We start from the raw sequence: 13,041 nt of genomic DNA on the forward strand, positions 1-13,041 counted from the left end.
TTCAACTTTATATGATTATATTTTATTATTATCTTCTCAATAGAAATTTTCTGTGTAAATAATTCATCTGTTGCATGAGACTAACAGGCATATAGTGGAGCATCAGTCATATGACACAGCAGAGTAAAGGGCAAGTTTGTTTGTTTGACAGGATGCTGTGTGGAGCACAGCAGTGTTTCAAACATTTGGAATGAAAACAAAAAAACAAAAACGCAATCTTAGCACAGAAGCCCACATCGCACATGGCTACTTTATAATTTTGTCACAATTGAAATATCTCTTATACAAACCCAACAAATATTTATACACAGAAACAGAGCAAATGAACTCCACACATAAATTATTTTACTGAATGTTCCAGCCTCTTTTTCCTGCCTTTCTTTTTGGTCTCAAGTGAGAATGGTCTTAAAGGCCCAGTGTGTAGGATTTAGTGACATCTTGCATCCAAGTGGACACCCCTTGTCTCACTCTCCCCCACAGTGGCTGCTAAAAATGCAAAAAAATGCAAAAAACATGACAGCTCCTCTCTAGAGTCAGTGTTCGGTACGGTCTGTTTTGGGCTACTGTAGAAACATTGTGGTGCAACACAGCGGACTCCGTGGACGAGGATCTGCTCCCTCTGTAAATATAAACGACTCATTCTAAGGTAAAACAAAACACAATTCTGTGTCAGGTGATTATATGCTAGTGAAAACATACTTATAATTATTATGTTACATTTTATTCCTATAAATCCCTCTAAACTCCTACACACTGGACCTTTAATTTGCAGAATCTCCATCTGATTTTTGCATAAAACACATCCTTTAATGCATCGTATAAAGAGTAAGAGATTGAAGCCATCCTTTTCACTTTTATCCAATTTCCTCTTAACACTTTAACTTGCTCTCTCTCCACCTTCCTCACAAGGGGAAGACCAGGAACCCAGAGAAGGTGGAGTACTTCCAGCCTCCCATCAAGTTGCCTCTCTCCAGTCTGAGGTAGGCCTTGTCCCCCTTCTCCATAATCACTAGGCCGGCGTTCGTGGCAGCTTCTCTGGTGACGTCCTGGTCCCCAGCGAAAGCAGAAATCATTGGCCAGCCGTTCAGCATCAGGCTGACCTGAGAGAGAGCAAAGAAAGGGATTAGAGTGTGTGTGTTGATCTACTGCAACTAAAATTATAAGTGTCCTAGTTGAGGTTTTGTACCTGGATAGTTTGTCTGTTGTATGCCTTTACAACATGGAAGTTGAAGCTGTACACGCCCCTTCTTGGTGCCAGGAAGACACTGCTCTCTTGGTCAAAGTGAGTGCCCACGTTCACCAAAATCTGACACAACAGCAAGGAAAGGAGGTAGGCAAGATGATATGTGATGTACACATGAAGATATAAAGGTATGCAAGAGAACAAAAACTCTGGAAGACCAGTGATTAACAGTGGGGCAGGTGTTAAAAGGTTTCCCTGCTCACTCCAGGGTGTCTCGGGTCATTGTTGTGTCCAATGTAAAAAGATTTCAGACTTTCTCAAAACACTGAGTCATTTCTGATTCTTTATTTCCAAAAAAGCTCCAAATGTCTATAAAAATGCAGCCCGGCTGCACGTTGAGTCTGCAAGTTCAGTGTTTACCTCATTAGCATTTTTCCTCACTGTCAGAACTCTAACTAATAATATGTGCATCTTATTGGCAGGAGACTTCTGAGTACAAAGCACTTGAAATGCAGCTCACAGAAGCTGTGTGGGGAAAACGGATCAGCCTTTTTCATATTCTGTGAAATATAGAGAAACTACAGTGGAGAACTTTGTTCAAACACAGTTTGACCTATTTTGATCTCTGAACTGTGGACAATCAATCAAGTAGTTCTCCTCTTATGTCAAGAATGGGCTTTATTTGAACTGCAAATTGGCTTTTGTGTAACTTAAAGACACCTAAGCAGTCGTATACTCACATTATCAAAGTAGATGATCATGGTGCGGTTGCTCATGTCCGTGGGCTCGTGGTTGGTCTGGCGGCTGGCAGAGAAGGCCACCCGGCCGGAGCCGGAGCGGACCGACATGCCCAGGGCGTTACCGGCCGGCTCGGATGAAGGAGTGGAGTCACATACAACCAGACATTTTCCCTCAAGGATGATGGGCTCTGTGTCATTTTGGCCCCTCGTCCCCGTGGGTCCCCACAGCAGGAGCACAGCCAACAGTATGGGGAGGTGGAAGGTGATTAACCTGGGATGCATGACTGAATCTAGGATGTTTAGTGGAATATTTCTGATTGATTCTACTTGAGAGAAATGTCACTCTGGAAAACAAACATGCTATGGTGAAACAAATTGTCTATGTAGCTTTGGCTGGTACGCAAGTACATTAATATGCAACCAGGCAGCAATAGAACCAAGAGAACAAAATGATATTGAGAAAATAGTCAGAATTGTTCATTGGCCATAGCTATCAATCATTCCCTTTCTGTCTCTTTTTCTTGTTTGTACCCACAAATCCCAAATCTCTCTGGTGTCTTTCGTGCTGTGTCAGCAGGGGCCAGAATGACAGTCGCAAAGAAATCTCTTGGTGTTTTCAAGTTGATTTCTTCAGCAAAAAACCTGACAAGAAGGCAGAAGAGCTGGGGAAGGGAAGAAAGGGGTTTGAAAAGATAAAAGCGCAGCAAAGTGAGCGAAGATCTGAGTTCAGACTTTAAGTAATAGAGTGAAGGATGAGATGATAAAAGGTGCTGAGGGCAGAAAAAAAAAAACAGATGAGGTAAGATTTTGGAGAGGTGACAGGGAAAAGATGTCGGACCCAGAAGGGAGCGAGAAAGAGAGAGGGAGTGGGGGAACAACTCCACTGAGTGACCATCTGTCTTTTACACGTAGCCCCCTCCCTCCCAACGCTGCTCAACACGCATTCCCTCACACGACACACGCTCGCTCGCTCTCACTTGTGCTTTTGTTTTCACACTTACGGACACAAATATAGTAGCTATGCATACAGAGATGTCACTTCTTCCATTATTCCTTTATTCCCCAGCAAGTTTAACAGCCTTTCTGTTGTTAAACTCAGAGGAATTACAGTCAGAGTCATATATGAAGACATTTTTGACCTCAGGTGATGTCATCAACTTTCACACAGTCCAATTTTACATAACATTCATTTGTCTTTGACAACGATGAGCAACAGCACATGTGAAAACATCTTCCTTCAGCTTTAATGAAACACAAAAAACAGCAGCTTTTTGTTTGGAGAAGGATCCAAATTATTCACCTTAAAACAAGCGTTCTAAATCAACCCAACTATTTTCACCGCACAGTACAATCCTAGTATTTAAAGTGATAAATAAAAAAAAAGATGATCACCTGTTTCCATCTGAGCAATCTTGTATTCCATATCAGGTGAAAACTGTTGTTTCCTCCCAGCTGGAGCACGGTAGTATGATCAAAAATTCTCCCGCTCCTCTATCGCATCACTTGACAGCACGAGAGTCAGTCTGATCACAACCAAGTCAGTGTAAGCTCTGATCTCCCTCTCTCACCCTCTCTCTCTCTCTTTCTCTTTCTCCCTTTCTCTCTCTCTCAGCCACCCCCTTTTCCGTCTGCTTCTTTCTCACTCTCTATGTTGCATCCGCCCACTCACCTTTACAGCGATATAAAGAAAACAGGAGGATAATTGGGCATCTGAGCGGCTTCAAAGAGCAAGGCTAGCGAGTGAGTGGCAGTTGTTTTCCTGATTTTTATAGTATCCAATCAAATCAGGTGATTCCTGCTTGTGTGTCTTCAAGCGGAGTTGAAAAAGATCACATTTTCCTTTTATTGTTTTTGCTTTCACACTTTCGTGGGGAAACATTTACACATCCAAAGCCTTATGTAGGCAGGTAGCTTCTTTTATAGCAGATATTGGATTAACAGGATGTGTGCATCAGTTTCAAAAGATATTATTTCAGTGGGATTTCGAACATAAAAGCACTAACACCAGCCTCGGTATGACACACCTAATGTCCAAAAACACAGATGTAATTTGGTATTCACAACTGAGGTTGACCATTAGAGGTGCTTAAAGAAGGAGTTAGTGCCAAACATCACAAACATCTGAAAAAATTATTTCTGGCAAACTAACATTTACAAACGTCTTGTACGCAATTGTAATAACTTCAAATCAGCAGTCATCTGTATGTTTAATCACATAACAATCAAGCATCTTTCTGTCCTGTTTCAAAGGAGCCTCTTCGTTTGATGTCCTGACAGGATCCACTCGTGTTCACTTACTAAATGCTCCATTCTCATTTTTCATAATTTCCATGCCAGTATCACCTGATCACAGTTTTAGGAGATGTTGTGTTGTCTCTTTATTTGGCTTAGATCTGAGGGAACATCAGAGAGGCTCATGGGAACATTTCCATCACAGGGTCATGTGGTTCCAGAAGTGAGGAAATAAATCAACACCACTTTCTCTTGGCATGGTTTTGTCAAAGTTATTGTCCTCTCCTCCTTGCCCCTCTCTCCAACTCAGACTTTGACGACAGAAATACGGCTGTTGAGCTCTGCTTTGTAGAGTCCAAAGCCCAAGCACAGTGGCTGAGTGAACGTGGCAGAGAAAGTGTGGAGGTGCGTCAGGCTGCAAGATGTTCCCACCTCGGAGAAGGTGATGGTGCCCGCGCCGTAGTCCACAGCGACGGCGACCCGGTTGCCAGTCATTTGGTACGTGAGACGGGTCTTCCTGCGGTTGTGCCAGGCAGCCAGCTTCCTGTCGTGCTGCTGTGTCAAGCTCCAAGATACCTAGAAATGTATCACAGGCATTTTAATCAAGGAACATGACTCTTTTGGTTGAAACTAGAGCTGAAAAAAATAGTCGATTATTGCCGACTGGCAGAAAACTAGAGTTGTTCACATTATTTTTCTGAGCAAAAATGGGCAAAAATCTGTAGTTCTTGCTTCTCAAATATAAAGAGTTGCTGCTTTTCTCTGCTGTCTGAATAAATCACAACATACATGAAACTTGATGCCAATAAATGCCATATTTCTTTTTATTTAGACATATGTTTTCACCTTTATGAAGTTTATACTGGTGCTCTTTTATCTACATCTCTGTGTCGCACCCTCTTCTTCTGCCCTCCTTAAATTCCCATAACGATAGTGGATGGAAACACACGTTCATTTTCATTGTCTTTTGCAAAATGTTGTTAAAATTTTACTACATTTGGATGGAAACCTTGCTAGAGTTGCTTCAGCCACAGATCTGTTACAGCATAACACAAAAAAGTGTTCTGTTGAGCACAAATGAAGAGTTTCTCTGATGGCAGATTTTGATGACTGAGTAAAAGTCCAAAGGAAAAACAGCCTTTTCATTTTCACTGAAGCCAGATAAAAAAAAAACTCAGAGTGATACCAGGGAAGGGTTCATGGGAAAAGTGGTCAAAACATAGCAGTACAAATACCACTGGCATCAAACAGAGCTTCCGACTCATTTCACTCGTTTATTCAAACAACAAATACATGCCAAAAATGTGACACATATATCACATATACCTTGTTGTTCCCAAAGGCATTGCCCTCTTTCCCCTTCCGTCCAATACTTCTATAGCAGACGCCGATATCCCAGAATCCCTCAGCCTCCAACTCCCAGTAGTGAGTCCCAGAGGAGAAGATCTGGCAGGTGAGAACCTGCGGCCAGTGGTCGAAACGTTCGGGGTGAGCAGCGCAGGGCAGACGGTTTTTCACCCGCGTCACTGAGCGAAGATCATCAGAGATGCTCAACAGAGGATGGGCTGTGTTAGTGTCCAGAGTCAAGGGACTGGTTACTGTAAGAGAGGGAAATAAAACAACAGCGTGTTGCTGCTCATGGAAACAACAGTTTTCTTTCCTATTTATGAGCTGCGAAATGTTTCCAGTTCCAAACACCCACAAGTTGTTGAGATGCAACCACACATGTACGCAGTTTTAGTTACCACAAATAGAAGACCACTTATAGTACATTAACATATAAAATCAGATGATTATATAAAAATGACACGAAATTACTGCGTAACACTTTATAATGAGGGACACAAAAATGTGAGTAGTTACTAAGAAACGAGGGTGGAATGAATCAGGAGCCAGTTGATAATAATTTGTTAATAAGTAATCTCTGCATAACAGTGATTCAAGGACTATACAGCAGATAATGAAGAGTTATTAGAGAACGGACCGGTAGATCCTACATAATTAATCATTAGGTAATGATTAGTTCATAAACATCTGTGAATCAACATACTGACCACTTTCTTTCTAGTAACGGAGAGGTAAATCCCTAGTGCTCCCTCAATACTTTAAGATAACAATATGATACACAAAAAGAGCAACTAATGATTCAGTATTTAGCAATTAATAATTCTACTTCTTAAATACTCAATACCATGTTTCACTTTACTTAAATGTACACAAAAAGAGTAACTTATGATGATGATAATGAGCTGTCACTAGTTTGTTCCACTCACACACTGGTTGATTCTTAGTTAATCAGGAAAAACTCATTAAGAAATTGGCCAGTATGCTGATTCACATATATTCATCAATTAATAATTACCTATTGATATGCATTAATTAAAGTTTCTCCCAGTCAGTTCTTTAGTAACTCATCATTATCTGCTATATTGTCCTCGAACAGTTATTCAGGAATGACTCATTAATGATTCATTAACTATCAGGTAGTTCCTGATTAATTCCTCACTTGTTCCTCAGCAACTACTCACATTTATGTATACCTTATGTAAGGTGTTACCAAACATTAAGTCAAAATTTGAAATATGATATCATTCTTGGCATCTGATATATTTTGGTAATGGCTTTCTTACCAAGAGTTAGATGATTAGATCAATACCACTCAATACTACAAAGCAAAGCCAGGAGACAGCTAGCTTAACTTAGCATAAAGGCAGCTTTAAAGCTCACTAATTAACATTAACATGCTATATCTTGTTTGTTCAATTTGTACAAAAACCAAAGTGTGAAGATGACAAGTTGTGCTTTAACAGAGCGTTAGGTATCCAACTAGCCATTTTGCTATGCAAAGCTAACCGGCTGCTGGCTGTAACTTCATATTTAATGTACAGGCATGAGGGTGGTATCGATCTTCTCATCTAACTATTGGCAAGAAAACATAAGCATGTTTCCTAAAATGTCAAAGCGTTCCTTTAAGACAGTTAAATAAATGGGGAAAGCATCACTCACAGAGCTCCCGCTTGAGTTCACTGAGGCAGAGGAGGGTGGCAGTGATAAACTCTCGATACTTGCTTTCTATGTCCTCCAAGATGTGTTTCCTGTCTAAACTGACGGTATCAGGGACGAAAAGTGGGCTGCTCAGCTCGGCTAGTAACCTAGAATGAAGAGCAGAAAACATACTGCAGGAGGAAAACGATCTCAGTTTAAGCTTTGAGCCCACATACATTAAAGGATTCTGTATTGAAAAAAATGCATGAATCCGTCCATTTCTTCCTCAACTTATGTCTCACTGTCTTTTCTATCCCCCACATACAAACATACAAACACTGCCTACCTACCCACACACATCAACACACATAGCCCATGGATCGAACATAACACAGTGTCGCTGACTTGTTGTGGACTTACTTTGTGTCATCTGATTGAAAGGCCTGAGGAAAGAAGGGTGAAGGACAGTTGAGAAAAGCCTAACAAAGAACGATCCAATCTGCCCAGCTGGATACTAAAGTAAACAAACACAAGGATAAACCCCTATTCAAACATATAGCTAACCATCTGTGCGTTAAATATGTCCCATATTTTCCCCACAATCATACAAATGGGAGGACAGCATACTAAATAACAACAACATCACTGAAAGGCAAACTATACATTCTTACATGACGCACAAGAGGAAAGAAATAAAATGTAGAACACGTGAATAACACCATCACAGTCCATCATCGACCGTTTTTTTGAGCATTGAACTCTCGATAATGTTTTATGTTTTGTAGAAAAAGTACTGTTGTTCTACGTTAAGTTTCGGCCAGATGAGCTGTGCCACATAGGACAACATAGGAAATCCCAACAAGTAGTGGCTATTTAGTATTTACCCAGGCATAAGTGGGAAACCAAACCTTTAACAAACACGACTAAGAATCTGCAGATAGGCTAGCAGCTCTGGACTGAGGCCCATCAGTGCTTTGAGTTACAGTAAATGTTAATGCAAACATGGCAACGTGCTCACAAAAACAGTTCTAACATGTAGGGCTGTGCCGTACAGCCTGAAGAAAAATATCACAATATTTTTAGGCCATATCGCAATATACAGGACTGACAGTATATAGTCTCTTATCACAATGAAGATTGTATATATTGCACAGTCAAGTAACATACTGATGTTAAGTAGGAATAATGTTTTGCTCACATTTCACCAAAAACCTGATGACGGCCCCAGAAGAACAGTTGGGATTACCAGAGTAATTACTATTTTTCCTGAGGGGAACATGAACGTCTGTATTAAATTGAATCCATTCGATAGTTGTTCACATAATTAACTCAAAACCAAGAGGACTGATTCAGCTGGATTGAGATATTCTGTTTAGTACATCAAAAGGTTAATTGTTGGATCATTTCCACAACTGAGAACACTGTAACATTATTCACAGCATCTTCCCTATTTAACTACAGCATAATTCACTTGTTCCGAACCTGGGAGCCCACTAGGGGTCACCAAAGCTTCACAGGGGGTTGTGAGGCCTTATTGACTTTAAGAGGTATAAGAAAAGTTACATATCTTTCACTAATTTCTGTGAAGGAAACTGTATGATTCTTTTTTATTTAAAAAGTTTAGATTATTATTTAAGATATAAACTAAAAAGAACTTCACAGGATAAAGGCAAAGTGAAGACCTGAATGCAAGCTATATTCACTTCACTTCACTTTCTGCTATCCAGCTTGTCCTGGATTAGAAAAGTATGCAGTTAAAACAACCAAAGAGCTAATAAAACATTGGCCAACTCACAGGAAAAAGAAACTTTTGAATTAAAAAAAAAAGAAAAAAGAAAAAAAGAAGCCCATTAATTATGTACGATTGTAAAAAAGCAAAAAACAAGAAAAACAATACAGACAGAAAATTGTATAAAAAGTTCTTTAAAATATAAGGAAAACTCGTATAGCACAGTTCCACTCCCAACAAATCTGTTAGTGTACAGCAGAGTGTCCTTTCAGCACCAGGTCTTACCCAGATGAGCAGGAAGGGGTCCGTCTCTGCCAGCAGCGAGGCCAGATAGTGCTGGATGCTCAGCGTCTGGCTCATGTCTTCCCTCACCTTGGAGCAGTCTTCGTGCACTCGCTCTATGACCTGCTCTCTCTCCCTCTTGGTGATGTCCCTCAGGTCGAGCACCAGCCTCCTCACCTGAACCTGCAGGTCTGAGCTCAGCCGCTCCACCTGGGTGTCATCCTGTTTCATACAGTCCTGAAACCAGTCAGGAGAGATGGGCGGTTGGTACCGGATCAGTGATCAAAGCATCTGGTTCATTTTAAAAGATTCATTAGTAGAACAAGGTCAGACTGAGGGTTTTACATGAAAAGCATTCAAATTTAGGCTCCCTTGTGGGTCGTAACTTGGGTAGTACAGGGTTTAAAAAACATCTACTGAGAAAGTCATTATGTTGTGGTTTAAATAGATTTACTCACAGCCATGGTGGAATCAATATTCTCGTGCTCTTTGAGGATTCGCTCTCCATCTCTCAGCTTCTCCTCTGCCTTTACGAGCAGAGTCTGGAGAATGACCTGTGGAACCACACATATATGATCAACAACACACTCCTGCACAAACAAACATAAAAACACACACTGTATGATCCTCCAGCTGACCTTCAGATCCTCCTCCACCTGTCTCAGTGCCTTCACTTTGTGCTCAGCATGGCCTCCCTCCAGCAGACAGTCCCCACACACGTACACCCTCTCATCGGCACAGTAGTAGCGCAGTATCTCTGTGTGCTCTGGGCACCGTCGCTGGGAGAGGTCACCCAGCGGATCCACCAACAGGTGGGTGCTAAACGCCGGCCTCTCCAGATGGGGTTGGAGGTGTTCTGCACACAAAGATACTTCACACCTCAGGCAGGTCTTGACAGCCAATGTTGGCCGTCCTTCTGCTGCCTCTGGAGAGCAGCTGTCACACAGCACCTCACCGTGCTCCTCCTGACACTGGGGGCAGATGAAGCGACTTTTGCCCTCACCCTGATCCCTCCAGGCCTCGCGGATGCAGGCAGGACAGAAGCTGTGACCACAGGGCAGAGGATGGGCTTGGCTGAAGATGTCTCGGCACACAGAGCAGGTCAGCTCCTCCTCCAGGGACGCCATCGTGACCGGATGAGGGTTCCCTTATGTGGGTGTCACACAAGGATGCTAACTAAAGAGTGGATTTAAACACAAGAGAGAAATCAAGAAACAAACTCATCACAAAATCCACAGATGAGTTGGACTGCAGTAGGTGCAACAACAAATGAAGGACAACATTTACATGCTGCTGTTACATGTAAGAAGTACAGATGCAAACAAGTATTAAGAAACTGCGAGCATTCTCTCATGCAACAGAAATATATTTTCCATATGAGTAGTCTGAACATATTGAAGGAGACATATAATGTTCATTTTCAGGCTCATAGTTTTATTTTGGGTTACTACTAGAACAAGTGTTTATGCTTTAGTTCTCAAAAAACATATCAGTTTTCTCATACTGTCCAGTGCAGAAGCAGTGTATTCCCCATCTGTCTGAAACACTTTGTTTTACATCCTGTCCCTTTAAGGCCCCCCTTCTAAATACTCAGTCTGCTCTGATTGGTCGGCTCACACATGCCTAAGCCAGTACTGCTCACCATGTCTGTGGTTGGCTGTCATGTTTTCAGTTTCGAGTTAGCTTATACTTTAAACCTATGAATATAGGTATAAATTATGCAAATGTGCGACATGGTGACATACTGTGATGTCAAGAAATCATGGAATTAAAGGCGGGACTACTGACGAGGTGTTTCAGGCACTTCAGGAGTAGTGTTTTCTGTGGAAGAGAGGAACTATCGTTATGTTTTTTAACTTTTGAGATCTTTTACGTGTACTGTGTGTAATAACCCTTTATAACACAGGAAGGAAAGAAAAAAAATGAAAAAGCATAATAGGTCTCCTTTAACATTCTAGGTCTTTTTCATTATTTGTGTAAATTAAACAGTGTTACGACAACATTTTCTCCTAATTACATAACATTTCAATGTATTAACTATTATTAAAAATTTACATACAGTATGTTGTAAAACGTACTTACTACTTTTTAAATACATATCAGTATAGATTACCAATGTATGTCTATTTATTATATTTTGTAAGCATTCCTGAAGCAAAAAGACAAAAATCTGTTACATTGTAATTTCCAGTATATATCAATATAAGCGTGTTGAGCTGGTGACAAGGGGGAAGTCCTTGTTTCATTCCAACTGTGCACTCAGACCAGTAATCCTGTCTACTGGGCTTTCGCCTGCTGTGCTCTATGAATAGAACACTTAACTATGTAACCACTATTACTGAGAAAATGTGCGTAGGGTGGACAAAAATATCAGAAACACCTCACAACCTAACGTAAGGTCATATGCCATCATTTCAAACAATGGCCAAAACAATTATCCTTGAAGTTGATTCAAGACCTCTTTAACACATAAACTGAACTTGACTAGTGTTTAGTGAGACAATTTGATGAAATTTAACAATCCAATCTACTGAGTATACAATCATCTATAGATATCTATAATCAATATATGAAGAAGAATGTGACTTGCTCACAGTAAGGATAAAGGTTGGTAACACTGACAGATGAGCGCAAGCACAGGGGATCAGGAGATCATCCTTGACAGCAGCTTGTCAGCCTGATCTACTCTACATGTGCTCTGCTTTCATACGTTTAACTACCAACTATTCTTTGTGTATCTCAACTAAATTCAATGACAATTTTAAATTAGTGCCTAAAAGAAAAAAGGGATTTCTTACCTGCTGGTGTCTTGGTGTTTGCAGAACCTGGCCATCGGTGAGTGTGCGGGTTGTGAGCGGTCAGTGTGTTGACGGTGGAGGCTAATCCCAACAGATTCAGCTACCCCCAGCTGGCACTGGACTGAGAGGTCACATGACCCTAGGATGGGAGGAGGGCGTGAGGAAAATTATCAGGTAACTTTGAGGTCACAGTGCAATAATAAGCCTTTGCTCTAATAGGACTTGTCTTTTTTATCTCTAGTGAACACTGTTCTTACACCCTTTCAACCACTCTGACATCTGCTCATTTGTTTTTTGTCATATTGTCATGTGAAACTTCTACTTTTTAAACTGTATTGCTGTGATATATAAGATACAGAACAGAATGAAAACCTTCTCCCTCTATGTGTTGGACATGTCGCATGCTTTCATTGTGTGCAGCTGCAGCTACACATGCAAGTGTTTTTGGCAGCTGCACACATGAACACTGGTTTACTGGCACTTGCTTGAGGATGTAAGTGATTGTAAAATCCAAGCTCAAAAGTTCTCTCACATACCAGAGAGCTCAGTATTTTTCCATAGCCGACTTCAGGCCAATTCAGTCAGCATAAATACTCACTACCTAATGATTTATTATAATAGTATCTCCCAGTCTGTTCATGAGGGAATAATTATCTACTATATAGTCCTGGAATCACAGTTATTCAGGAATCACTCATTAATGAAGCATCAATGAGTGATTCCAACTGTTAAAGGTTACCATCTAATCAAATGCTACAGCTGTAGAAAGCAACAAGGTAAATGGTTAATAAGGAAGTTGAAGGCATGTAAAAGTATTGAAGAATAAATAGTTTATTCTGTTTTTATAATAACACTGTACATGTATAATTTTCCACACACAAGTGTCAAGTGTCATTGGAGCCTATTTCAAGACTGTTTAGTTTTGCCTACCTGAGAGGGAGGAGCTTGTATTTTTCCTTCAACACTTGTTCGTCATACCTTTCTTAAAATAAGAGAGAATCCTCAGTAAGCAGTTACGCTGCCACAGGTAGAAACAGGCGCACCAAGCGTCAAGGTTAATCAGCTTCACAGTATTGCCAATTCTGGGATTGC

At 40.8% G+C, this 13,041-nt stretch overlaps 1 protein-coding gene across 2 annotated transcripts in view; it reads right to left on the reverse strand.

The window, feature by feature from the left end:
- cbln12 (cerebellin 12) overlaps positions 1-13,041 on the reverse strand; it is a 24,944-nt gene continuing 11,903 nt past the window's right edge. Inside the window, exons 2-10 of one of the 2 annotated variants that reach the window (XM_084370115.1) lie at positions 11,950-12,088; positions 9,790-10,327; positions 9,610-9,705; positions 9,155-9,388; positions 7,561-7,583; positions 7,162-7,307; positions 5,482-5,753; positions 3,316-4,731; positions 2,482-2,585 (exon numbers count right to left, since the gene is read on the reverse strand). In XM_084370115.1, the coding sequence (XP_084226241.1) occupies positions 4,462-4,731; positions 5,482-5,753; positions 7,162-7,307; positions 7,561-7,583; positions 9,155-9,388; positions 9,610-9,705; positions 9,790-10,278 (1,530 nt within the window). In that variant the 5' untranslated portion in view covers positions 10,279-10,327; positions 11,950-12,088 and the 3' untranslated portion in view covers positions 2,482-2,585; positions 3,316-4,461. Of the gene's footprint in view, positions 1,101-1,186; positions 1,307-1,923; positions 2,586-3,315; positions 4,732-5,481; positions 5,754-7,161; positions 7,308-7,560; positions 7,584-9,154; positions 9,389-9,609; positions 9,706-9,789; positions 10,328-11,949; positions 12,089-13,041 lie in introns of those variants that run through there. The other variant, XM_084370116.1, reaches the window with a different exon arrangement.

Source organism: Pagrus pagrus (assembly GCF_965226575.1).
Source record: "Pagrus pagrus genome assembly, chromosome: 12".
In the NCBI taxonomy this organism is placed as follows: Eukaryota; Metazoa; Chordata; class Actinopteri; order Spariformes; family Sparidae; genus Pagrus; species Pagrus pagrus.